Source organism: Beauveria bassiana, assembly GCF_000280675.1.
Source record: "Beauveria bassiana ARSEF 2860 unplaced genomic scaffold BBA_S00006, whole genome shotgun sequence".
Taxonomy (NCBI): domain Eukaryota; kingdom Fungi; phylum Ascomycota; class Sordariomycetes; order Hypocreales; family Cordycipitaceae; genus Beauveria; species Beauveria bassiana.
The window spans coordinates 501,700-527,090 of NW_007930841.1; the positions used below are offsets into that span (position 1 = coordinate 501,700).

The 25,391-nt window shown below is 51.7% G+C and overlaps 9 protein-coding genes across 9 annotated transcripts; 4 read left to right on the top strand and 5 right to left on the bottom strand.

Moving 5' to 3' along the window:
• Positions 1 to 602: 602 nt before the first annotated feature.
• Positions 603 to 2,122, bottom strand: BBA_02906 (uncharacterized protein; the record flags this gene model as incomplete). Its single annotated transcript, XM_008598003.1, has 4 exons — positions 603 to 1,025; positions 1,078 to 1,111; positions 1,162 to 1,242; positions 1,950 to 2,122. The coding sequence occupies 4 exons, from the start codon at positions 2,120 to 2,122 to the stop codon at positions 603 to 605; spliced, it is 711 nt and encodes a 236-aa protein (XP_008596225.1).
• A 659-nt stretch (positions 2,123 to 2,781) lies between these two features.
• Positions 2,782 to 4,296, bottom strand: BBA_02907 (bystin-like protein; the record flags this gene model as incomplete). The annotated part of the gene is made up of 2 exons (XM_008598004.1): positions 2,782 to 3,643; positions 3,698 to 4,296. 2 exons carry the CDS (start codon positions 4,294 to 4,296, stop codon positions 2,782 to 2,784), a joined length of 1,461 nt encoding a protein of 486 aa, XP_008596226.1.
• A 546-nt stretch (positions 4,297 to 4,842) lies between these two features.
• Positions 4,843 to 6,101, top strand: BBA_02908 (protein family UPF0507; the record flags this gene model as incomplete). Its single annotated transcript, XM_008598005.1, has 4 exons — positions 4,843 to 4,863; positions 4,915 to 5,064; positions 5,131 to 5,244; positions 5,310 to 6,101. 4 exons carry the CDS (start codon positions 4,843 to 4,845, stop codon positions 6,099 to 6,101), a joined length of 1,077 nt encoding a protein of 358 aa, XP_008596227.1.
• A 189-nt stretch (positions 6,102 to 6,290) lies between these two features.
• Positions 6,291 to 8,482, bottom strand: BBA_02909 (kelch repeat protein; the record flags this gene model as incomplete). Its single annotated transcript, XM_008598006.1, has 3 exons — positions 6,291 to 6,685; positions 6,762 to 7,767; positions 7,820 to 8,482. The coding sequence occupies 3 exons, from the start codon at positions 8,480 to 8,482 to the stop codon at positions 6,291 to 6,293; spliced, it is 2,064 nt and encodes a 687-aa protein (XP_008596228.1).
• A 1,565-nt stretch (positions 8,483 to 10,047) lies between these two features.
• BBA_02910 (methionine aminopeptidase) lies at positions 10,048 to 15,166 on the top strand (the record flags this gene model as incomplete). Its single annotated transcript, XM_008598007.1, has 8 exons — positions 10,048 to 10,090; positions 10,166 to 10,959; positions 11,017 to 11,280; positions 11,338 to 11,502; positions 11,552 to 11,638; positions 13,195 to 13,287; positions 13,351 to 13,382; positions 13,438 to 15,166. 8 exons carry the CDS (start codon positions 10,048 to 10,050, stop codon positions 15,164 to 15,166), a joined length of 3,207 nt encoding a protein of 1,068 aa, XP_008596229.1.
• Positions 15,167 to 17,998: 2,832 nt separating this feature from the next.
• Positions 17,999 to 20,620, bottom strand: BBA_02911 (AT hook domain-containing protein; the record flags this gene model as incomplete). Its single annotated transcript, XM_008598008.1, has 4 exons — positions 17,999 to 19,901; positions 19,958 to 20,067; positions 20,129 to 20,422; positions 20,483 to 20,620. 4 exons carry the CDS (start codon positions 20,618 to 20,620, stop codon positions 17,999 to 18,001), a joined length of 2,445 nt encoding a protein of 814 aa, XP_008596230.1.
• Positions 20,621 to 21,257: 637 nt separating this feature from the next.
• On the bottom strand, positions 21,258 to 21,784 carry BBA_02912 (CoA binding domain-containing protein; the record flags this gene model as incomplete). Its single annotated transcript, XM_008598009.1, has 2 exons — positions 21,258 to 21,625; positions 21,691 to 21,784. 2 exons carry the CDS (start codon positions 21,782 to 21,784, stop codon positions 21,258 to 21,260), a joined length of 462 nt encoding a protein of 153 aa, XP_008596231.1.
• Positions 21,785 to 22,680: 896 nt separating this feature from the next.
• On the top strand, positions 22,681 to 23,646 carry BBA_02913 (methyltransferase domain-containing protein; the record flags this gene model as incomplete). The annotated part of the gene is made up of 2 exons (XM_008598010.1): positions 22,681 to 22,694; positions 22,752 to 23,646. 2 exons carry the CDS (start codon positions 22,681 to 22,683, stop codon positions 23,644 to 23,646), a joined length of 909 nt encoding a protein of 302 aa, XP_008596232.1.
• A 948-nt stretch (positions 23,647 to 24,594) lies between these two features.
• Positions 24,595 to 25,239, top strand: BBA_02914 (myosin regulatory light chain cdc4; the record flags this gene model as incomplete). Its single annotated transcript, XM_008598011.1, has 3 exons — positions 24,595 to 24,775; positions 24,916 to 25,149; positions 25,211 to 25,239. The coding sequence occupies 3 exons, from the start codon at positions 24,595 to 24,597 to the stop codon at positions 25,237 to 25,239; spliced, it is 444 nt and encodes a 147-aa protein (XP_008596233.1).
• Positions 25,240 to 25,391: the final 152 nt, after the last annotated feature.

Sequence of the window (25,391 nt, forward strand, 5' to 3'; positions counted from 1 at the left end):
TGTTGGGATACCTGGTCAAAATAGCGGAGGGGGCAGCGATCGGTGATGTTGTAGTTTAATCTTCTCGAGGTAGCTTGAGCTTGCTCGAACTCATAGCGCCGCCCCAAGGTGGCATGCCTGTAGGCTGTCGACGTGGTCGCTTCGATAAGCACTTATCTCACGTGCATTTACCAGCTATTAGCCACGCAACGACAGAGCTAGAGACAACTTTGGCGATTCACTTCTCCCATGTCCGTCGTAATTTCAGTGATTGGGACTTTTTTTGTACCGTTGCGTCCTTGGTACTTGATGAGATCCAATCGTGGGATTTACGCCCTAGAAAAGGATTGTCATCAGGTATGATCGCAACGCGCCTGTACACTTTCACTACTCAACCTAGGCAAAGAACACAAGAAGCGTGAGAAGCAACAACAAAGAATGGAAAGTAGAAAAAGTTGAAAACTTAGAAATTGACATTCAAGCCATTGAGCTATTGATAAGAAGTGTTACAGAAAGAATTAATTGCAAATACATACTAGGTGTAAAGAAGACTAGGGACCACATTGCAAAATTCATTGTTCTTCGCTGCACCGCTGCACCCTGAGAAGAACTCGTACGTGAAATTAACTGGTGCTGTTCGAGTCATGTCTCTTGGGGCCTCCGTTGCCAGCTGTAGAAAGCGCTCTCCTCCGGCCATGATAGACACACAAGCCAGAACCGCCAGATTTATGACGCACATTTGCTGGGCACATAGGACTATTGGGCAGATGTTCGGGGACGTCAAACTCGAATTTGGTGGCACAGTTCATGTCTTTGTGTCGAGTCGGCTTCTGGAGCTTTCCTTCCCACCACTCTCGCGACGGGATGGCTACGCTCATGCGGTGGGCGTTGTATTTCGGACTAGCATACGTAGAAGTCATGGGAGTGTGGTAAGTCTGCGATCCAGTTGTATCGGACTCCGGTGGTGTCAACGGGCCAAAGAAGCCGCGCGGCTTGCCATCTGCTGTGTCTTCGTCCATCGGGGGAGTGCTCACCCGCACCGCTTCCTATACAATGTTTAGACATTAGGCTGAAAGACTGCCAATGAATGCAACATACGCCGCCTGGGAATGTATTTGTTATCCATGTATTGCTGTGATCTAGGGAAATTAGCAGAATGGCGTCTGGCGCGGGAGAATGTACTCGCAGGTAGTGGTGAACGGCATCAAGGGCGAGGCTGGCGGTGTGTCTCCGCGGAGGACTTCTCTTATAGAGCTAGAAACACTACTAAAAGTAGCAGTAGAATCTTTGCGATTCCACGGGGCGCGACCGAATATTTTCTTCGCCCTCTTTGGGCTCCCGAATTCCTCCCGAAGCCAAGTCCCTGTTTTGCCCAGACCTGGGACGGCTCTCTCATGATGCGTGTGATCGTCAGTGGAAAAAGACATGCCATTGTCTGTTAGGTCTTCGCCGAAACAATTTTTCTACGATAATTAGGAAAATGAAACCGAAGGAAAAAGAGCATTGATATTGTACTAACAGACTTATGTTTGCCGAAACGAAACCTCGCATGCTGCAATAGTCTGTGCCAAGCAGACGCATGGTGCTTCTCTGACTGAGCATGCTCAGCTTTAATATTAACATCCACTACAACATCAGGAATTTTTGATTGAGAACTGGCAGAGACAGGTGTAAGTCGTGACGGGCGGCTGGCGCGGCGGGATAAAGAAGTTTGAACCGGCCTCTGCAATGAGAGAACGTGGGCTGACTCGGACAAATACGGACTCGATGATTGTTGAACATGAAGCTGATTCTCAGCGGACATGGAGGACATGGGAGATGTATAAGAGATATCTCTTGCTTCATGCTCACTCGTCGACTTGTTGGAGCGTGAGCGCCATTTCTAAAAGCGAGCGCTGGATATGCTGCCTCTTCTTGGCAGCAACGAAGGTTGTCGCTCTGCCCAGTAGCCCTCAGGAAACCATACCTACTCGTACCCTTCGCGCGGCGGACGAGGAGGATCAATCCCAAATGGGGGCGATGACCCGGTATTCTGCGTTGGTGAATTCGCGTGCGGCGACGACGCCGCGTCGGTGGCAGCATCGGTGGCAGCGCCGACAGCTCCCAAAGGCCTCCACATAGATGGTCTGAGGCTCTCGTTCATGCTCACGGGTGAAGGCGTAACGAAATTCATAAATAAGAACGGAGACGCAGAGGAAAACGCTTGCATAGGAAGGCTGAAGTAACTATAGCGCGAGTATCAGTGCATGGTCAATGTGCGAGGTTCCGTGCCCCGGCGCCTTGGCCCACAACATACTTTGTTTCCCCAGATGAGCCTGCATGAGGTGACCATGGCCTATGGAGCAATGAAGTCGTCATGGTGGTCAGCTGTTCCAGGTAACTTAAGATCAGGCAATCCCAGGCAAGTCTGCAGACGGACGAGACAAGAGGAAGCGACAAATTTACAACTCGTCAGGCAAAAAAGCAGACAAAAATCAAATGCTCACAACCACGAGCGCGTGGAAAGACATGAACTGGATAGGGAGTAGGTCGAAGGCGAAGTTTTTTATTGAAGCTTGATTTGCATTGCGTGCGAGCACTGAGTCCTTACGTTGTAAGGTGACGGGACTGCTGGCGAAGCGGCAGGAACGAACAGCGAGAAGGGCTGGCAGCTCACGTTCGGAAGGAGCTTGTACAAAAATGATATATTGAGTGTGCGTGACTACTATAGACCACGCCTGCATTCCAATCCATGGAAAAAACGCCAGAACGCCCCGCGAAACATGCAATCATGACTTTTCCTGTGCTGATTATGGATAATGTTTAATCAATCATCATGGTATCATCACCGTCGAGAGCTTCTCCCTGAGGCTCCAGCGGCACGCCACGACCTCTACCAGCGAGGAGCTCTCGTCTCACCTCAGGGCCAATGGCAGAGTGGCCATGAGTCAGAAGCAGGTCTAGCAAGGCCTCACGCTGATCCTCTGTGATATCGCCCTTGTATCGCTGGGCGAATACGAGGAGGCACTGATGCCAAATGACAGGCAGCTTGGTTCGTGTGTCGCCGGAGACACCAGCCATAGCCTCATCCTCTTGCACCGAGGCAGGGTCGACGCTGCGAAACCGGAGAAAGTGGAAAACAAGGGCGTCAATGGCCTGGTAAGGCAGAGCATACTTCTTCTCGAGAAGGGTCTTGAGGAACAAGTTGGTCGCGCCACCGCCCTCGTTGTTCTGTGAAGCTTCCTGGGCGGCAATGTCGCAAAGTCCCTTGATGGCCGCGGCTGAGTGGAGAACCGGGATGGAAACCCTCGCGAGGACGGCGGAGATGATGTGTGCCTCGCGGATGGTGCAGGACCCGCTGCCGACAAGAGGGAAGAGAAAGCCCTTGAAAAATGCCGAGGGCTTGTAGAGACCCTTCTTGAGAGAGTTGAAGAGGTGGACGTTGAGCTTCTTGGTCTCATAGATGTCATCGCGGACCTTTTCGAGGACGACCATTTCGAGGAAGCGTTGAACGACGTGGGGCTTGGCTGCGACGAAGATGCGAGTCGCTTGGTATGTTGCGTTGGGCGTCCATTTCTCGGGTTTGGTAATGTCGATGATGTCTTCCCAGTGAGGAATCGTGGGCAGAATTTTGAACGGCTTGGGAAGGGGGCCGGATTTGTAGCGGGAGAGAATTTCACCGATTCTGTGTTGCTGATTAGCAAACATCTCGAGAACATGGATCAACAAAAAGACTTACTTGGTGTACACTTCGACAACCTTGGGGGGGATCTCATAGTCGTCGGGAGGAGGGGCCGCTTGGCCGCGTTCTTGTTGGGCCTCGTGTTGAGCTATCTTTTGGAGAATGAGGTCGGCGAGGTTTGTAGGCTCTTCCACTTGTTCATGGCCAGTGGGACGACGGTCCCAGCCATGCTTGAGCAGGTCGTCTTCCTCATCGGGCATAAATTTTCGGTATGTCTCCAGATCATTTGGATCAACTTCAATTTCCTCTACCTCTTCCTCCTCATCACCCCAGGCTTCGTCGTCGTCGCCGTAGACCTTGGGTTCGTCGTCGACATCTCCGAAGCGAGAGTCGTAGCCAAAGTTGTCAACGGTAGGAGGGGCAACGGCACCCGCACGCTCGAAGTTGTCTTCTTCAGCGAGCTCGCGACCAATACGGAGAATATTCTTGGACGCTTTAGAGTCGACAAAGGCATCTTGGCCCTCATCCTCATCACCGTTCCTGGAGCCCTTCTTGGCAGGCTTGTTGCGGAGGATACCGGTGGCGAGAATATCGTCCTCGAGGGGGTTGTGACGGCGGGAGCCGCGAGTCGCGGTAGGAGTCGTCGCCTTGGGCATTTTCGAGGGCTACGACTTGCACGATGTGCTGGTTATATTCTGCGTCGACTTCTTCCTGGTGGACTCTGTAGCCGGTGCGACAAAAAGTTGAAATTTTGTGTCTAGCGGGCGGTACTGCCACCCCTCTTAGCCCTGAATAGCTTAGCGCGCTCACAAATTTGGTACCTCACGCTGACCGCCTTTGGGCTCGCTGTATGTGGTGGGGGTGATTGATTTCACGTACAAGCTGCAATGATATTTTGGACAACATATTGAGATCTAGAGCAGAACCGAAAAGACATTTATAATCCCATAGAGCCCATTTTTGACAACCATATTCTATCTGCGCCGTAATATACACACGCTATTCTTCTGTGCCTAGCCTTCTAGAAGTCACTACGCCGCTCACTGTAAGCCAATGGCTGCCCCACCAAAGATCAAAAATGGCCCCTCCAAGCATTTATCAATGCAGCAGCTCTCGCTCATCAGCCATCTAACAATTTCATACAATCTTGCCGAAAAGGCCTTGTTTGTTATTAACTTTTCTTTTCTGTATTTTCTGCAAAAATGCCTACAGAACTCGAAGAGGTATATTTCACTCATCCCTAGCACAGATCACATGGCTAACCCCGGCTGCAGCTTGTGGGCTTCATCACCCATCAGAACCCTCAGATTCGGCTCCTCGCCACTGAGAACCTGGTCCCATACTCGCTCTCAGAACCCAGCATATTCAAGGTGGATGATATGAGACCGATCAAGAACCTCAAGGTTCTGCTCAATGATCATTACGTATGTTGAGCTTTTTTTTGGGTGCATATAAACGGCAAGCCGTTGCTTACACACACGTTCTTGCAGAAAGTCGCAGAGTATGCATTAAGCTGCTTGATAAATCTCTCTGGTGACCCAGAAGTTCTAGAATGCCTAGCTTCAGACGACAAGTTCTTGGACTTGGTTCTGTCATTCATCGTGGTACGCTTTTTTACTTGTTTCCGTGGCTGGTATCATCCGGGCTTGGCCAACACTTTTGCACACAGGGCCCCAAAGAAGAAAATGCCAATCTACTCGCCATGGTCTTGGCCAACATGACAAAATCAGATAGTCTCAAGCGCATCATCGATAAGAGACAGGAATCTCCAAAGGAGCTGGGCTCCGACGACTGCATTCTCAACCAGCTTATGGATCTCCTGGTCAAGGGTCAGAATGGCTCTTACAACCCCAAGGCGGACTTTGACTATCTCGCCTATGTCTTGGCCGATTTATCCAAACACGAAGACATTCGCAAGTATTTCGTCACGGAACAGACTTACGACAAGGTCATCCCCATTACAAAGCTCAAGGTGTTTACTGAGCACGAGTCCGACATTCGCCGCAAAGGTGTCGCCAGCACATTAAAAAACGTCGCATTCGATCTCGACTCGCACCCATCATTCCTGTCCACAGAGGGCATCGATATCCTCCCATATATTCTTCTGCCAATCACTGGCAACGAAGAGTACGATGTAGATGAGACCATGAGCATGCTCCCGGATCTGCAGCTGCTGCCGCCAGACAAGAAGCGTGACTCGGACAATACCATTATTCAGACGCATCTCGAGACATTGTTGCTGCTCACAACAACGCGACCGGGGCGCGATTATCTTCGCCAAGTCAACGTTTACCCCGTGGTACGTGAGACGCACAGCCGAGTCGACGACGACGAGGTCCGGGAGGCCTGCGACAGATTGGTACAGGTTCTCATGCGTGACGAGGAGGGCGAGGGCCAGCAGCTCGATCAGAAGAGACTTACAGAGCTTGCAGACGATGAGGAAGAGATCACCGAGGTTTAATCGAACGAGTAGCATGCATTGGATATTGTATAGACAAAACCGGCGGCACGTCACCTGGCAAATATCCTCCTGGTAGAGGAGTGACCTCAAGTCAGAATAATCACATATAGAAAGGCAAATCGAGGCCCACGCTTTATATGGCAACAACTCCAATTCAACTCGACCCCTGTCGTACATCATCCTTGCTTATTACATTTTGCAGTGGACTCGCTCTCGCCGCAACGTCATGGTCGGCATCCTCATCATCTTTTCTGCAACACTTTCTGCAATAGGCGATGTAGTCGGGCCGATGGGACTGACGACGCCATTCGGCGACCACGAATTCGTTCCCTCGCCGCTCTCGGCGCTGACAGAAGAAAAGGCGGACACCTTTGAGGTCCAACGTAGAGGATGAAGGGGCGTCGAAGGCGTACCGTCGCTGGCGCTGGCGCTGATGCTACTTATCACGGGTGATTCGCACACGGCCGACCTGAGAGAGGCCCGCGAGCTAAAGCTGGTCAAGAGGGGCGTGAAACCAGCGTTCCGCCACATCACATCTGCAGTACTGAGGCCCGTATCGTGAAGTTCCACTGGCGACGACGTGTCTACAAGGAAAGAAAAACAAAGGTTAGCTGCGAACGGGTGCGTGAGCGAAACTGGTGCGGTTGAAGCTGGACTTACCGTCGAGTTCGGCAAGCTGAGTATTTTCCATCTCGTGACATGCAGTGGTAGTTGGAGATGAACAAGTCTCACTCGGGGATACGAGTTTCAGTGTAGGAGAGCGGTCTGCTCCCGAGTCTTCGCAGGAGCGTGTCGACGTGAGAGTTGGTTGGCGCTGGGGGTGGCCCTTAACCCAGTAGTAGAGTCGCTCCGGCATGGCCTCGCGCGAAGATGACGTTTCAGATCCCTCGTGAGATGCCCTTCGACGACGCCAAATGCAGAATGCAAGTAGACTTCCTGTCATTAACACGAGACCAAGCACGACGCCTAATATTGGAGCGACCCAGGCGGGCACGCCCTTGCGCTGTTGACCAGTGGGAATTGGTTGTTTGGGGGACTCTGTACTGGCTGTGTTTGATGGCTTATACGGCCAATGGGTCTTCATCTTGTCAAAGTTATACGATGTCGCAAACAGTTTTCCGAGAGCTGGCGTTGCCCATCCAGACGGCACGGGTGCTGTTGCCGTGGCATGGCCGGCACTGTTCCCGCCAATGGTCGCTTGCACCTTTTGGTGTACACCATATACACCGTACTTTGCAGGGTCATATTGCTCCATCCATTCACCGCTTGTGATGTTGAGCAAAGCAATTGGCCCGTCCTCCAAACAGGTCAAAGTGGTGCCAGAGAGTGGCGTGTAGCCACCAATGACCATCATCTGATCAGGGTATGGCAGGAAGCATTTGTGTCCGGCACGGGCATGGCTTGCTTTTCCTTCACCAATCTTGGTCCAGGTGAACGATGGCAGCGATAGAACCCAGACGTCGTCATAAAAGTCCTTTGACGAATGAATACCATCGAAACCGCCATAGTAGTAGATATTGAAGCTCGAACGATCTGCGGCAGGGGCGATGACAGCACAGCCCCGCGTTCTGGTACCCGGGCCTCCTTTGGTCGGTTGCTGATACCATGTATCATTCGCAACGTCGTATATGTCAACTGTACTCATGAATACAGGGCTCTCTTTCTCCTTTGTTTAATCAGTCACGGTTCTGGGCTCACACAATCCTCTTCGGACTTACACTGAGGGTTTCATTGGGCGAAACATGCGCCTCGCCAGCCCATTCGGGATATACTGCACCGCCGAGGACGACCAAAATTCCTTGCTCCCCTACAGGGACCCATACAACTTCTGGATTCGCTCGTCCTTGTATATGGCTCGGTAAAGTAGAGTTTGTCCACTTTTCTGTCAGTTGACTGGCCATATCCAAAGTGATTAGGGTATCCGAGGGAACAGACGCTTTCACATCAGGAGAGGCTGCAGCATTCCAGAAAAAGGGACCACGACTGGGAGCCGTCAGACCTGAGAAGTGCCATGCTTTGTTCTCGGAAGGCGCGCTGGCTGCGCCGCCATAGGCAACATATCTGGTAATGCCGTCTGGCAGGCGCCTGCTGCTGAAGCCGGGCTTCCACAGAGGCTTATCGGGGCCGTAAGGGTACGCCTCGTACTTGAGGGTTTCATAGCTCGGAGGCGGGTCGTACAGCTCGTTGTCTTGAAAGACTGCTCCGCCATAGAGGAAGAATTCTGCATCGTTGGCGAGAATCGCGCCATCATAGTATACAGGTGCGTCGCCGTTGGCATTGCCCTTGCCACCTCGGGCTTTTGACAAAGTCCCGTCCAGTAAAAGTCCCGTCACATTCGTGTCGCGCGTGAATGGTTTGCTCAGATCATATGAAAGTATCATTCCTTGAAAATTTCCTACGAGAGGATTAGACGAGACAGTGAGCAGGCATCTTGTCGTCAAGGGTGGGCACTCACCTTTATTAGACACGGGGCCAAATGTTCCGTTTTGTAACCCCGGAGACCACCATATTGAGCCACCGTCTATATAGATCTTGTTGCGCACCAAAGCCGCTATCGAATATTGAGCTTCTGTCGCATGCAAAACTTGGGTCTCACCTACCTCGAGGTTGGTTCCACACGCAGATGGTTGTGTTAATTTGTTCTGGTGCCCAATCACCGAATTGCGCGCAAGTGAGACCGATTGGGATAATAAATACCGACGCCAGCATTGATCTCATTTGATTTGAATGTAACATGGGGACATTTATTGCGTTTTGAGTATCGATACGTGTCCAGCGACTGGTAACTAACTGCGATTAGCTGAACCAGCTTCACGAACGGATCTGACAGCAGCGATTCCAAAAAATAACGCAAAAGTATTGTAGTGTCTCTACCAATAATTTCAAAGTTGTGCGAGTGATAGCCGGCGTAGAAGGTTTCAAGGGCTGCAGTTTTGCAACCAGCACTGCATGCAATCGTGCTGTTTTGCTGCCCCTACGTGCCCATGTTGAGTGTCCAGCGGTGGCAAAGCGTGTCTCATGCGGTAGCCTGCATCAGCATTCGCCGATCTCATTGAGGTCTACGGAGTTCTGGTGGTTCATCATTATTGTCTCGGGCTTGGTGTGGCGTTGAACAAACAAACATGGTGGCTGGGCGTTGTCAAGACACGCATTGGCCACAGCGCCCGCAGCAACGACAACCCGTGTGGTTGTTTCACTTGTCAAGTCTGCCTGCGAAAGAAAGATCAATTCTTTCTAGTTAGGCCCAACGCTTGAGAATGGGGCTGCCCCCATAAAGTCTCTGCTTGGGTGTGAAATGTCATTTCTGTGTCTCGGACCCTTTTCGAAGGATCTGAGCCCTTGGAAGGTTCTTGAGTATATAATGGTGTGATGGAAGAATCTTGAGTTCTTAGAGAAAACCTTGTACGTTTGATTCTCCAACTTGTGCAGCGGTAAAAGGCTCTCATGCGGGCACGTGCAGGTCGCATACTTGGATCGCTCGGTTGGCGGGACCCTGGAGCTGGTCAAGTAAGTAGATAATTTTAGCAAGATGCATTACATACGCTAACGGCTACAGAGACTGAAAGAGCCAATACCGAAAGCCATATGGAACGGCCGAGTTCTTCGGCTCTCGCTGGGTGTCGAGCAAGCCGCAATGGCCGCTAAATAAACCGTCAAAGGTGGTGGAGATGAGAAACGAGGAGCGGCACAAGTGTGAATACAGCAACGCGGGGCATGGTACTCGGAAGAGAAGTTTTGTTTTATGTGTATTACACAATTGAAGCTGTTGAACTTTCCGAATTCTTGTTTCTCCAAACATTAGCCATTACCCAAATAGGTATTGCCGAAAATCATCACGTGTAGCACAGTACTGGCTCGGAGCGAACGCGGCCAGCAGGAAAAATAGTTTCGAACCTGCAACCTCGAACCGATAAAACGGAACAACACGCCCTTTGGCTATGCAAGCATGGGCTCCAAGACTCTGGAAGATGAGGATCCTGGAAGGCAAGGTACGTCAAAGTTTATCGTAAAACTGCTTGCGTGCCAGTGCAATTTCTTTTGTAGCAGTTGCTGATGGCGTCAAGACGCCCCGCCTGCCAACGGATCCAACGGCACGGGCGGTGAACCACGTGGCAAGCACATTTCTCGCGATGGCGACGGGTGCGTGGGAAGTGACGGATGCGATGAGGACGATGACGATGATGACGAGGCAGAAGCCGCCGCCGCCGCCGCGCTAGCAGGTGCTGCTGTCTCGACAGTGGACAAGAAGAAGAAACGTAAGCGGTCCAAGAAGAAGAAGAAGAAAGCTGCAGCTTCCCTGCAGCAGTCTTCGCCTCCTCGGATTCCATTGGATGAACTGTTCCCGTTGGGAGAGTTCCGGCCAGGCCAGCTCATGGAGTACAATGCGCCTCTGGATACGAGTGTGCGTTTCAAGGCCAAAGAATTGCGCCTGCAAGGACGTCCCAACTTGGACGATGCTGAATTTCTCAACAACTACCGAAAGTCTGCAGAGATTCATCGTCAGGTCAGACACTGGGTTCAAGAAACGGTCAAACCTGGCCACACTCTGTCCGAGATTGCGGTTGGCATCGAGGACGGTGTCCGGGCACTCCTCGGTAACCAGTGTCTCGAGCCTGGCGCTTCTCTTCGGTCTGGCCTGGGCTTTCCTACCGGTCTCTCGCTGAACCATTGCGTTGCCCACTACACGCCCAATCCGGGCCAGAAAAATGTAGTTCTTCAGTATGACGATGTTATGAAGGTGGACTTTGGCGTCCAGATCAACGGTTGGATCGTCGACAGCGCCTTTACTATGGCGTTTAATCCGATGTATGATGACCTGCTGGCTGCTGTCAAGGACGCCACGAATACTGGCATCAAGGTAAGAAGGGCTGCCATTGAAACCAGATGTGCGCCATTGCTGAAAATTTGGCTTCAGACTGCAGGTATAGATGTGCGCATCTGCGATGTCAGTGCTGCTATTCAAGAGACTATGGAGAGCTACGAGGTCGAGATTCATGGCAAAGTCTACCCGGTGAAGCCGGTGCGAAATCTGTGTGGCCACGACATCAAGCAGTACCACATTCACGGTAAAAAGATGATTCCATTCATAAAGAACTCGGATGTGACCAAAATGGAAGAGGGCGAAGTCTTCGCAATTGAGACGTTTGGGTCGACTGGCCGCGGCTACACCCGCGAAGAGGTCTGCGCCATAACTAGACCCAGACTGATTTGCGCTTCCTGTCGCTAACGTTTACAGAATGGCATTTACGGGTACGGACTAAACGACGACGCTCCATCGCATGTACATCTTCCTCTTTCCTCGGCCAATCGGGTGTTTAAGACAGTCAAGGAAAATTTTGGTACCCTTGTGTTTGCGCGCCGATATCTTGACCGCCTCGGAGTTGATCGCTACGTCGCTGGGGTAGGACTTGACCTTGATAAAGTTTTGTTGCATGCTGATACTTTTGCAGCTTAATTGCCTTGTAGCAAATGGCATCTTGGAAGCATATGCTCCATTGGTTGACGTTGCCGGGTCGTACTCGGCACAATTCGAGCATGTAAGTCAGAGCGCTTACCGCTGAAGATAAATCCTAACTAAAGTCAGACCATTTTACTCCGAGAACGGCACAAGGAAGTAATTAGTCGTGGAGACGATTATTAGCATGCCCAGCCCTCGCACACCGAAGACGTTGAGGCTTTAAAACGCTCTCAACGCAGCAGGGAACTCAACCCCCTCTCAACTGAGCTTCAACACCATTTCTACAAAAATCAATGATTCAACACGAATTGATTGCCAAGTTGCCTGATTCAACACGGTACTCGGGCATTGAAACGTTCCGTATTCGTACTGATATAGCGCACTATTCAGGCCAAATATATTTTTCAATTTTCAAGAGGCGTCAGTGGCTTGGCGTGCTGAAAATGCCACCTCTCGAGTGATTGTCCAAACAGGCTTAGACAAAGCCACAGGGACCAATCAGCAAGGCCGCCCGCGGCCCGCGAGAGGGCCGTTGTTGTTTGCTATCCGTGCGCCCGGCGCCTCTCGAGGAAACTGAGACTTTGTCTTTTGTTTGTCAAGAATAATAATGGAGTTGTGTGTGATGACTGCACTTGCTGCAGTTGCCAATGGGTCAGGTGTGTAAACAAGGATGCAGGAATGGCAACAGGGGGTTCCTCTCTGGTGTGCATAGGGGTTCACCGTTGCAATCGAGAATCAATGGATCTCTCGAAGGTTCAAATCGAACGCTAAAGGGAAAAAAAGCTTGATCCCTAGTTTTGGTGCCCTCCGGTGCTAATTATTCGCGCGAGGTGCGCAGCCTGAGGCTCTGCATGTTTGCGCCTTCATTCAGATTCGAAGGCTAATTTCAATTCGAGAACGTGGTTGACCGGGGTATTGTGTAATTAATTGTCTCTAGACACTACTTGCGTAACGTGTTTGCGGGCGCAGGTCGCGTCGCAACGCAAGCAACGAGTCTAGGACCTGCATGCAGAACACACCCTTCTACAACAGGTGTGCAGAGATTTATGATCTATTGGAAGAATTCCTTTCAACTCACTTTTGCCATCACTGATATGTCAAATCAGGTTACGCTCTAGCGTCTGTGATCTCAACAGAGGTGCTTGACAGGCCAATGCGTTCCCAAGCTGAGGCTCCTACTCAAACAGCAGCATTGTGATTTCAGCAAAAATACAAAGTCGTGCAATTACCATTCAAATCCTATTGCCACCTATTTTTGTATTCCTTTCAAGCTGCAGTCACATTTCGGGTGGCCAAGTTGTCGGCTGGCGGCGGACAGTCTGATCAGCATGAAGATGCTCCTCGCACTTGCGGTGGCCTCTGTCGCAGGGCTTGCGTCTGCCAATCTTCAGCTTCTCATCCCAAGGAATATATTGACTGTAGAAGCCGCGGCGATATTCAGGGCACAATGTCCAACGTGTTGCACAGAGACAATTCTTCATACGACCATCAGGGAAACGTACTAGTAAGGACAGACCATATATCAGCCCACCACATGCCGTTGCTGACTTGCAGAATAGTTATACCCAGACAGAGACTGTACAGAGGCATTTCTCTTGATTGTTTTGGGGGGTGCTTGACTGACGATTTCCGTAGACTACTGTTACCGCCACTCAGCGCGATGTATCTACCCAGATCCAGTACACAACAGAGTTTGTGACCAAGACATCCGTGTCTACTTTGACGACTGTCAGTAACCCGCTCAAATACAGTACAGTAGCCGGAAGCTTTGCTGACATTTCTCTCTCGCAGAGCTACCCCGTCACCATCACCAGTCTCATCAAGTGTGTCCTTGTTACGTCCCCCCCGCACAAAACAGCGGCTAACCATTTGATCAAGCTGCACCAAGAAGCCGCCTGCGCCGTCTGCATCACGAACAAGACGCACCCCCGTTGGCCATGGACAAGAAGCGCCGCTCGAATGCGACACTGTGACTTCAACGCAATGGATAACCGACACGTCAACGACTACAGTTTTGGTCCCGACTACAATCCTGGTCCCTACCGTGTCCATTGTGCCAACTACAATTACCGACAGGGCGACGGTGACGCAGACTCGCAACCAGTCCGTCACGGTGTGGGTGCCGACGACTTATACGGCAACTATCACGCGCACGTCACAGTATCCTGTTACTGTCACGTCGGCACATGATGTGACTGTGACTACAACAGAGACTACGACGGAGACAATTGTCACGACGCTGACGACGAGCTACCCCGTCGTCTCGTACGAGACCGTGACCCAGCCAGCTTTTACGATAACCCAGCCGGCCTTTACCGTGACTCAACCAGCCTCGACGGTGACCCAGCCAGCCTCTACCCTGACCCAGCCAGCTTCTACCCTGACCCAGCCAGCTTCTACCCTGACCCAGCCGGCATCGACAAGCAAAATTACCGTCTGTCCTGCACCGACCGGGCTCTACGCACCGCTTGCGCCAAGCTCCAACCTCACGTTTGGCTGCTCGCCCGGCAGCGTCTGCTCGCCGCCCAAGCCGCAGGGCTGCGACATGTGGCCGGGGCTGCCCTCTGACGACTTTGTGTGCCGCGCAAACGAGTGCATCCCCTCGCCGCCCTTTACCCAGACTCACTGGTCGGACAATGCGACAAGCTACTACTATCCCCCGTCAAACGGCTACTTTAATCTCGATCCAACAGACTTTGGCCTCACCTATGATGTGTTTGTGAACCACGCCGGTCAGACACGGGGGCAGCGTGGCCGGTCCTTGGTGAAGCGAGCACCGGCTCCTCCCTCTCGATGCTTTGACGAATGCAACAATGCCTATCTCATCGCCGAAGCCGGAGGCAAGACTGACGAGCTTTGTCGGCCCCGCTCCTCGTTCCAGGTTGGGTTCGAGCTGTGCACCGCGTGCATCAAGACGCATGCCAGCGTGTCGTCGTCGAGCAGCAGCACGATTGACGACTACATTGGGTCGGTGTTTGCGCAGTTTCTCAACTTTTGCAACGGCCGCCGCTCAGAACCGACGAGAAGCACGATGGTCTCTGCACAGCCAAACAGCAGCAGCAGCAGCAGCAGCCCAGCTGGCCCAGACCAGGCACTGTTTTCCCAGCCACTGCACACGACGACGCAGGTGGGTGCGAGCTCGGGCGGCTTTGAGCCCTCGCCAAGCACCACCACCACCACCACCACCGCGCAAGCCACCCGCTCGGCCACAACTACTGAGAGACCAAGGGTGTCTAGCAGTGTTGATTCGGGCGCCGAGGATCTTCAAACTACTGCTTCCAATACCGGCGCCGTTTCTGCCGCCAAGACAAGCCAGAGTAGTATTACTAGTAGTAGTCGGCCGGAAGCTGGAACCGTTTCCTCAATTGCCCACCACAGCGGTGCGGCGGGAGAAGATGAGTCGTCGACGCATCATGCAATGTCCACGACCCCTGTTGTTGTCAAGTCTGACTCTACGAGCCAGAATCCCCCTGTCACCGCCAGCGCTACCTTGACGCCCAAAAGTACTGGTATGCCACTGGTGCTTGTGAATGGGGTCACTGGTCGCTGTGGCCTTGCCGGTGCGGCGCCAGCATTGATTGTGGCCATGATTGTTCTGATAATCTAGTGCCATTTCAAAGGCATGATGTGTTTTCATGAGAAGGGAATGAAAGGAAAAACGATTCATGAGGAGGACGAGAAAAAGGACCTGTCGTGTGCTTTGATTTTTAGCATTGTCAGCGGCCTCGCCAAGACATGATTACATGTACCTAATGACCATCAGAGCTAATGATTTACAATGAAAAGTAATTTCTTTACGAAGACACTTGATCTAATTGAAACGACAATCGTTGCTGGGACATTCACTTGAATTAAAAAATGTAGCGAAAAAGAGTATCCAATCTTATTGAGGCCGTCGATCTGAGAATACTGCATTACAGGAAACCAAGACAACACAAGCAAAAACCTCGGAATCCAAAAGAAAAAAAGGTTTGACAATAATAGTACATTATGTAGAAGAAGAAGCCCCATTAGAATAAAATCCACCAAATGACATTTCCATTATTTTTTTCAAAGGCATTTTTCTGTGTGTGATGAAAAAGAGTCGCAGGGGTAGTCGCCCAAGTAAGAGTGTAAAGAATAGGTGGCCCATCAACGCCGTGAAAGGGGGGAGAAAGGACAGTATAAGCAATTGGTTTGCTTTTTTCTGTGGTGTAGAATTGCGTCGAGTAGAGCAGACCCCCTCGAGTACTTGGAATCGGAAATACTCGGAAAATTGGCGTGTGTCGGCGCCCCCAGCACCTTTGAAGGAACAACGTCTCAAGACTTTGGTTGTTGGGCTGGGGAGGAGGAGGAGGAGGAGGAGGATACGCCGGACAACAGCAAAGAGGGTTCTTCGAGGTAGACAGAAACGCCAAGCATTGCAATCTAAGGAAAGATGCAGCTGGTGTAAATAAAGGAAGAGTGACGAGCAAGACTTTTTTGTATCGGGGGGGTAGTGATTTTTTTTTCTTTTTTGTGTAGAATGCGGTTGGTTATGACAAGGACAAGAAGATTAGAAATGAAGCAACGTTCAACGAGAAGCTGAACCAAACTGTTCGCCTCTTTTGTCTGTTTTTTTTTTCCTCTCCTTTTCGCAATGTTATGAATTCGCCTCCAAAGGCAAGAATCGTGCTTTGAAAGCAAATAAAAATAAGATGCTCTTTTGAGTAGCATAAACAACATGAGGCTGAAAATGACAAAGTGAGGTCCACGACAACCCCAGCTCTTGTCTCTCATCCAGCGATGAGAGAGCAAAGAGGCTGGGGAGCGCTTCTCCTCGTTGGGAAGAAAAAAAGAAGAATCAGAACGAAGTTTGAAATGTGAAGTGGCCACCCGGAATATATACTTTTTTTTTGGTCACACTCTTTTGCGATTACACCCCACGATGATGATCAGGCCAAGCCTCATCAAGGTCCCGCACCGGGCGCCAACGCATACCTACACTGCAACTAATAATTTACAACCCTACAACCCCCTTCTTCAACCCCCCCAATCAGGACTCGGGGGTCACCATACAGAACGCGTCCCAAACCTAACCGAGTACCAGTCCATTCGTCATTTGTGCGGCGATGCAGCCTCTAACAAAAAAAAACCGACGTCGTCAGACCACCACGCACCCACAATCAACTAATGAACCAGCACTAGCATCAGCCTCTCATATCTATCGGCAGAGAACGATGCGCGCGCGCGGGGCCCTAACGAGCGAAACTTGCAACAACTGCCGAACTTGTTTGGAAATGGACTGCTGATAAAAGATAGGCCAAACAGTTCACACCAACGTTGGGCGGGGGAAATCGTCATGGGCATTTCTTCCCCTCACGCGATGAGCGAATGGGATCAAGTCGCCGTCCACCAACATCTACCACCACCATACCTTTTTCTGACAACTCGGTTTCTTTTGCCTCCAACACTCGGCGCAAAAAAAAGACACAAGTCACTGGGCCCGGCACTGGCCCCGGGTCCAAATCCCCGCCACCACCACACACCACAACTTCTTATCCCGTTGCTTCCCCCAGTGACCCGCCCCCCCCCCCCCCCCCCGTCTTCTTCATACCAAACCGGTGGTCAGCTGCCCAATATCCGGGGCTGGAAAGCTTCTTCTTTCTTCTTCTATTCACATCTACCCCTCGCTTTCGCCCTTTCTTCCCTTGTCTTCTCCCGTCTTCCTCCCCCACAATTGCAACCCTCCCCTTCTTCCCCAAATTATCGTTCATCGTCACTTTGGCCAAAGTCTGAGACACAAGCTTTTTGCTTTTTGCGCTAACCAACGTTAAGCTAGCTCCGTCTCCAAAAGAGCTCTGAGGAAAAAAGTCACTGAAGCCTTGGCAGCATTGGTCGAGGGATCGCCAGCGATATTGGTTTGATGCACGTGGGGCAAGGCGGCAAACGACCTCTGTCCCTCACTGCGCATGACTTCAACATGTAGAAGGGGGGCGTTGTAGATCAAAGGGTTTTCCTTTGCGAGCGCGAGGTCCTTTGGCCTTGATCGGCTCACACGGACTATCAATCAATATGCGAAACGCCCAGTGGCTGCTTCGCCTCAATATCTGTGCCGCTTCCCATCACATCGGCCACGCGATCCAAGTTGGCAAGCCCAAGTCCATGCACACGGCGAGGTCAGCATTACGCTATTGCCCACCACTTTCTCTGCACAATTACATCACAGCTTCTGTGGCATAATTTCGCACAATACATGTTCAGAGCCATCAAGCATGTTATCACGGGCCCAGAATCAATCATATACTTTCAATTATCAACATATCCTCTGCTCCAACATTGTAAATGCAGCACGTATCCCGTCAATCCAAAATCGCACAGCTTCCCAAGTGTGCAAAACCCTAGCCCGCTTAAACAATGCCCAGAAACAATCTCTATACCATGTTCGTAGTGCCGGTCGTCATCATGTACCATATGCCTCCTATTCGACGGTCAAGCCTTCGAGCACGTTCATGGCTCTCGTGCCCTCGCTCTCAAACAGACTGACCATCCGTTCACATTCATATTTGAGCTTCTTCTCCGCTTCCCCCGCGTTGAAGTGTATCCATTCTTCCACAGTCATCTGCTTTTCAGGACTACTCAACTCCTTGCCTTGTTTGAGCAGGCGTTCCACACCGTTCTCCTTGTCGGTCCCTGCCTTTGGAGAGCCAAAGATGGCATCCAGATTCGTGGGCGACCATGGTGTCGTACTTTGCAACCCCGCAATGACGTTGCGCTTTGAAGGCGACATTCGAGACGGAGTAGCGGCCACTTGTGCCAACACGGTGCGTTTCGCAGATGCGCTGGGCCTGGACGATGGTGGCTGATTCTCAGCATCAGACGACTGAGGCGACTGTGACGGCGAAAGTGCTGCTTGCTTCGCAGAGGGAGCGGGTGATGTCGCATAACCAGGCGTAGATGGTGGCTCTGCCACCGAGGTTGCCATTGGCGACGTAGCAGCTTCAATGGGGTCTTCTGCAATCTGCACATCCTCATCCGCTGCAAGGAGATTGTCGTCATTCATGTCTGCTGCGACATGTGCTTCGCTTGTCAATTGAGCGTCGGGCCCAGGTGACGGACTTGGGGAGGGCTCCGGCGACTGCTCAGCCTCATCTGCTTCTTCACGTCCATGTTTGATCGGAGTCTCATCCTGTTCCACATACGTGACCACGTCAACAGAGTCTTCAGAAGCAACGGATGATTTTCTGGGCTGCGCCCTGCCCCGCTTCTCAGTCATTGAGTTCACAGAATCGGCATTCTTTACCACAGTATCGGTGCTAACAACACTTTGAATGTCTGACTCGTCAATCTCGCCTTCGATGGATTGGACAGGCGGAGAAGGAGGGGGTGATGGGGAAGGGGGTGGCGGAGGAGAAGGCTCTTTTGCCTTCTTCGCTTTCGTCTGTTTCGCGGCTTTTCGTGTACCAGCTGCCTTTCGACCTTTTTTGCCAACCTTCAGCTCCTTGACTGGCTCCTCAACCTCCATTTCGTTTTGAAGTGCTTGGAGTTCGCCATCAACCTCAACCTCATCAGCTTCTGATGGTTCAGGGTCAAGCATTCTATACGCCGCCGACTTCTGTATCGCCTCAACCGCTGGCTCTGTTTCTGGCTGAGCTGATGGCCGCTGATATTCATACACAAACTCGTCTTCGGTAAGCTGGCGCTCAAGGTCCGCCTCCAATTGTCTCTCGATTTCGTCATCATCTGGAAATACTTCTGGTGTGACACGTAGTGAAACAATGGAAGTGTTTGCTGCCGATGCCGCTGCAGAGGGCTTGCGAGTTTTGGGCGGACGACCTTTGGCCTTGGCAGGGGCCGGGGCATCAGGCACAGCAGTGTCCTCGGACGCAGTAGATGATTCCATCACACTGGCCCGTGTTTTTGTGGCTCGTTTTTTTGTCGCTGGCGCACTGGCTGTGCTCATCAAGGAATCTTCGGCTGCCTCGCTCATTCGCTTTCGGCCGCGTGTTGATTTAGCGGGAGGCGGCTTGCTGATGGTTTCGCTCTCATCACCAGCATCGCTGGCATCTTCAACAGGGGTCGTCTCCTTCTTGATCTTCTTTCGACCACCTTTTGTGGCCTTGGCCGTGGCCTTCTTTGGCCGAGATTTCTTGCCTTGGGCCATTGACGTCGTGGTGAGAACACTGTCTTCTGGCTCGGCTGTCTCGTCAAAAGCAATGGCCTCGGATGCACTTGTAGAAACAGATTGCACTGATTGTGTTGATGCTCGGGACACTTTTGATCCTCTGGCCGCTTTGCCACGTGCAGTCTTCTTCGGTGCAGGCTCGGGTTCGCTCGAGAGTGAAAAGAAGGCGCAACTCGGGGAGCGCTTATAATGCTCTTCGCTATTAAAAGATGTCAATTGAGACGATCAGGATAAATATGCGTCTGTTCATCTTACAAAGGTTTGTCTTCAGGTTCCCATCCATCTAGTGCCAGCTGGCAATACATGCATGTGGCCATGTCATCGGATTCGTCGGTTGGGGTGTAAACCCATCCCGAATCAACAAGCTGAAGAAAGAGGCAAGTCAACATCGGGAACTGCTCCTTCTACTGGGAGAGGCATTCTTACCTGCTTCGTTTGACACTCCCATCCCTTCTTGCCCTCGTGCGGCCATCTAGTACCAAAAGTGGCTTCTCGGGCCTCTGCCATGTGAGGAAGCGTTGGGTCCTGCTTGCAGTATTCCTCAATTTCGGCCTCGATGGCTTTGACTACGGCCCATCCACAGTGCGAGGCGTGGGTCAGATGTTCTACCAAAGGATCATCACCAGCTTCCCAGCCGTCGAGACCCTTTTGGCAGAGGAAGCATGTGCAATTGTCGGGGTTACTGGGGCTCGGGTTGAAATAAAACCCAGCGTTTGCGAGCTGTAATCATCTCGGTTAGCTGTATGGAGTCTAGCAGCAATTGGACTGCTGGCTACGTACACTTGCGGGTGTAATCTGTTTGTGTGGCCAGTTTAATGGTTTTGCGCTGCGTCCAGCGGTAGATCCGCGCTTCTTGGTAGTTTTCCGAAAGGACGCGAGGCGGCCATCGTATGTAAAGTATTTTTCGATGTCGGCCATTATGTCGGTTTTCGGCTGCCGCAAGATTGGTGACAGAGACAATGCGTGCAAAGGAGGTCGTGAGAGATGGGTCGCGCGACAACTGCGCGACGAGGTGCGTCACAAAGTGGTTGGAAGGTAGATATGGTGTTGCTAGAGAGACCGGAGTGCCATATCTCAAATCTAGAATCGTTCCTGTATGAATAAGATGCAAGATGCAGATATAAACCTTTTCAACGCACGAATCGCAAAAAGATTGGTCGCCCTTCAAGCTTGTGGTGTTGCTGGTGGTATTTCTTGGCCATTTTAGAACCGCGTTTGTTTACTTTGTGCTGGAGTGGGGCGGCGAGCCACAACAGCGGCCTTTGTAGCGAAGCCAGTGCTGAAACATTCTAGCTGCATACATGAACTTGCATTATTCAATCAGAGAGAACATTGACTGTTTCCCATTTCGGACCTACAAACTTGAAGAGTTGCGAGCTGATTGAGATGCAATTGTTGCTCTGCAACACGCTGCTGCCAACACGCGTACAGATGCGAATCGGGTCCTAATTCGGCTCGACTTCGCATTGCACGTTGCAAATGTCGACTTCACTCTACCGCAGAAGCCGCATGGAATTTTTACAAAGGGGTCGATTGCAATTTAGCTATGATCCAATCAAAGCTTTCCGGCGGCCTTCAAGGCCTTGTCACCATCGACCAGGACGCACCAGCCGTCATGGCCACGGTCGCCCTCTCCGTAGACGACAGCCTCAAACGTACCCTCAGCCAACGCAAATTTGAGCACCTCATCATCCCATGTACCCGGCTGCAGCCAGATGGACGGAATGCCAGCCGCCTTGGCTTCTTTCAAAACCCCGATCGTGATGCCAGGATGTGTAATTATGGACACGCCCGTCTCCTTGGGATTGGGCAAGGCTGAGACATTGGGCACAGTGGCGTGCTCGCTGCCATTGACCGTCACGGTCGGTGAGGCAGGATTGACGGGGGTGACCTTGAGGTCGCGGTCCAGATACCATGCATGCACTGCCAGGCAAGAAGTAAGTTTGAATCCGGAGCGGGATGCTGCCTCGTAAATAGTGACGGCTCACCTTTATGGCCAAACTTGGCCGGGTTGGAGCTTGCGCCGACAACGGCGAATGACGGCGCAGTGAAGAACTTGCGCGCGGTAGCTTCAGTGGCCATCTTGATTGCTAAAATTTTGACGTTGATCTCTCAAGCGAGGCCTGAGATTATTCCAGAGCGTGTGATTATGTTTGGAGAAGAATAGACGGTCGTCTTGACGGCGATGAAGTGCTCCGAGCCACGGCTATTCTTAGCGGGGTGCTCCGACGTGGAGGTAAACCAGCCTGCCCCGCCTCCGCCGGAGGATTGACGTGATGGCGCAACTCGGGCAAGAAATTTGCCCCATACCATCTTGCATGCTGACAAACTATCATTGATGAGTTCTGTTGTCCAAGTTGTAATACGTACGGGATTGTTGCTCTCCGAGACCGTAGTATACTCTTTAGTTCAACGGTCTTTGACAGACAATTCCTCCATAGTCTTGTCGTTGAGTATCGAGGGTCTGCCAGCTAGTTATTATGGCGCTCGAATTTACATAGATTACAGAGGTACCGCAAGGCTTTACGGCTAATCGCTGTAATTGATGATATGGCGCTCTATCCGTAGGTGTTCGGGAATACCATGGCTTGCTTGAGTGGCACAGCTAAGTTGTAATTAAGCTAATGGACTTCATGGTGTCGTGTACATTGCAACAACCAGCAGTGCGAATCACGATGTCTTTTTTTTTATTCTCCTCAAATAATGCTTTCAAATTGTCCAGGTTTGATGAACAATTCATCTTGGATTTTTATGACATATATAGTCGCCATCAAATGCTTGAAAGCTTTCGCGCGCAAGCGCCTAACGCATACCCTGCAACATCAGCTGAGCCTAACATTCACAGACGCTAGCATCGGCCGAGTCGGCAATTAGCTCGGAGTGGCCGCCAATGGAGTTACGTATATAAGTCATCATTTGGACCGCTTAGAAGCGAAAGTACGTTGACGGTTGCTCGATAGTAGCTGCTGTTAATCATCATGTCATTGTTTGCGTGAGTTACTGGGCGACGCTTGCAGACGGATGGACGAAATGCGCTGACTAGCAACAGGAAAAAAGCCTTTTCGGCGGCTGGCTACGCTGCGAGCAGACCCTCGTATCCTGCTGCTTTGTTCCAGACAGTACTCAATTATCACAATGCGCAGAAGTCCGACGGCACATTACTGGATTTGGGGTGCGGCCACGGACTTATTTCCCGCGAGCTGAGCCCTAAATTTGCCAAAGTTATTGCGACAGACCCCAGCCTAAACATGGTCACGCAGGCCAAGAGCATGACACAGGATGGCAAGATTGAAATTCGACAGGCCAAGGCCGAAGACCTGTCCTTTCTGCCGGACCAGTCAGTAGATCTGGTAGTGTCGGGCCAAGCGGCGCATTGGTTCGACTACAGCAAGGCGTGGCCCGAGATTGCTCGCGTGGTCAAGCCAGGAGGGTCGCTGGCGTTCTGGGGTTACAAGGATAACGTGCTACTCGGCCATCCCAAGGCCAATGTGATTTTCGACAAGTTTAGCTACGGCGAGGAGGATATCGCGCCGGGTATCGAGACCATGGGCCGCCACTGGGAGCAGCCAGGCCGAAACATCCTGCGCAAGCTGCTCGCGGACGTTGTGCCGCCGGCGAGCCAGTGGGAAGCGGTGCAGCGTATCGAATACGAGGTCGATGACGAGGCGACTGAGGCAGACATTGGCGATGCGTGGATGGTCCAGGAGACGACGCTGGGCGGCTTTGAAAGCTACGTGAGGACGGCGAGTAGCTATCTCGGCTGGAAAGGGGCGCATCCGGAGCGGAAGAGCCGCGCAGACGGGGGAGAAGGGGACATTGTAGACATGCTCATGGACGAGATCGTTGCGTCGGAACCAAAGTGGAAGGAGATGGGAGACAACTGGCGCGATGCGAAGGTCAAGACGGTCTGGGGCTCGTTTATTCTAATGGCGAAGCGAAAATAATTGAGGGCACTCGGTCGCGTTAAAGAGGCGTTTCGAAAGAAATCGCATGATCCGGGACTAAAAGGGGTGCTCCCGCTGGCAGCCAACATCTACGGATACCAGTCCAGACATTGGGGAGCAGTAAGATGGAGTATTATGAGTGTATTTTGAATCGATTATATCACTACTGTGAGATTAGCTCAACGATAGACTCGAGCGTGGGAGAGACCATACACCGCCTTCGCCGTCAACCAGTGAGTCAGTGACTGACGGGCGAAGCAACGAAGAATGCGTGTGCATGGATCGGGAGGAGGATCCTGAGACGTTGAACCCTGTCTTATACCTTGTTCAGTGGTCGTTGCCCTGACAAAGTGGCACTGACAGGGAGGAGCTGACAGGGAGAAAATACGGAAGAGCAGGTCGCGGGCTTAAAGCGTGGGGCTAGTGAGGTCTCAGGAGGGCAGCAAGGGGGGACCAGTCCCTTTTTCTCATAACCGGTGTGGTCTTGTGCATTCTGTTCTTGACAACATCGTTTTGGCAAGAAACTCATCGACTTGATAAATCTCGACTTGAAGAAACAAACTCTGTTTCTGTGTCGTAACAAGCTTTCGTTTGCTCCGTCGATACCAACCACAAGCGACCGTACGATCAAGACACACAGACAATACCCACCCACCACACCTGTCCAAAAGTCAACAATGGTGAGTTGCCCAGGCACCAGCACCAATGTAAACAAGTGGCCGAACCCCGCGGACCTCTGGCGTCTTTGATTCGCCAGCCCAGCCCAGAACGCACGCCCAATCTTTGTGGCTGACGGAGTGACTTTGCGCGTTTGCTGGACAGTCGTCGCATCATTGCACCAAATACATTTTGGCTTTCCTGTGCTTCCTTTTATCACCTACATAACAGCATCTTCTCTCTGCTACTCTGCCGCATCAAATATCGGGCGCTCAGCACACATACATGACCATGTCTTCTAATCAATTTGACTCGCAGGCCTCGACCAACTACAAGGAGGCTTTTGCCCTGTTTGACAAGCGCGGCAACGGTCGCTGCACCGTCGATTCTCTCGGCGACCTGCTGCGTGCCTGCGGCCAGAACCCGACTCTTTCGGAAATTGATGACCTGCAAAAGGGCCTCGGCCCCGAGTGTGAGTAGATGCTCTGCCGCCGAGTGCTGATGCGGGCTTGGGTCGCAATGGGCGCTGCCATTATTTTCGCGGCGAATTTGCCAGCTGCATCCCAGCGCATCAATGCCGGGCGACGAGCACAGCGCTGACATGAATCACAGTCGACTTTGAGTCTTTCCAGCGCGTTCTCAACCGCCCCGGCGGCTTCCGCGACCACGGCGAACCCGAAGAATACTGCCGCGGCTTCCAGGTCTTTGACAAGGACATGACGGGCTTCATCGGCGTCGGCCAGCTCAAATATATTCTGACAAATTTGGGAGAGAAGATGACGGAGGATGAGGTCGATGAGCTGCTCAAGGCTGTTGATACCAGCTCTGGCCAGGTCAATTATACTGGTACGTTCTTTGCGCAGTGCCCCTATTTTATGGCATTTGCTAACCCCGCACCACCATGCAGATCTCGTTCGCACGATCCTTGCCAACTAAATTGGCCAGAATGCATCACACAGACGGACTGGCGTTGATACTTTTTCTTACTTGTTTGACTATGGGACATGGCACAGGAAGCAACTTGATTGGGTTAATGAAGCAACGATGACACAAGACGGGGAGGGTTTATTTTAGTGTCTTGTCATGTA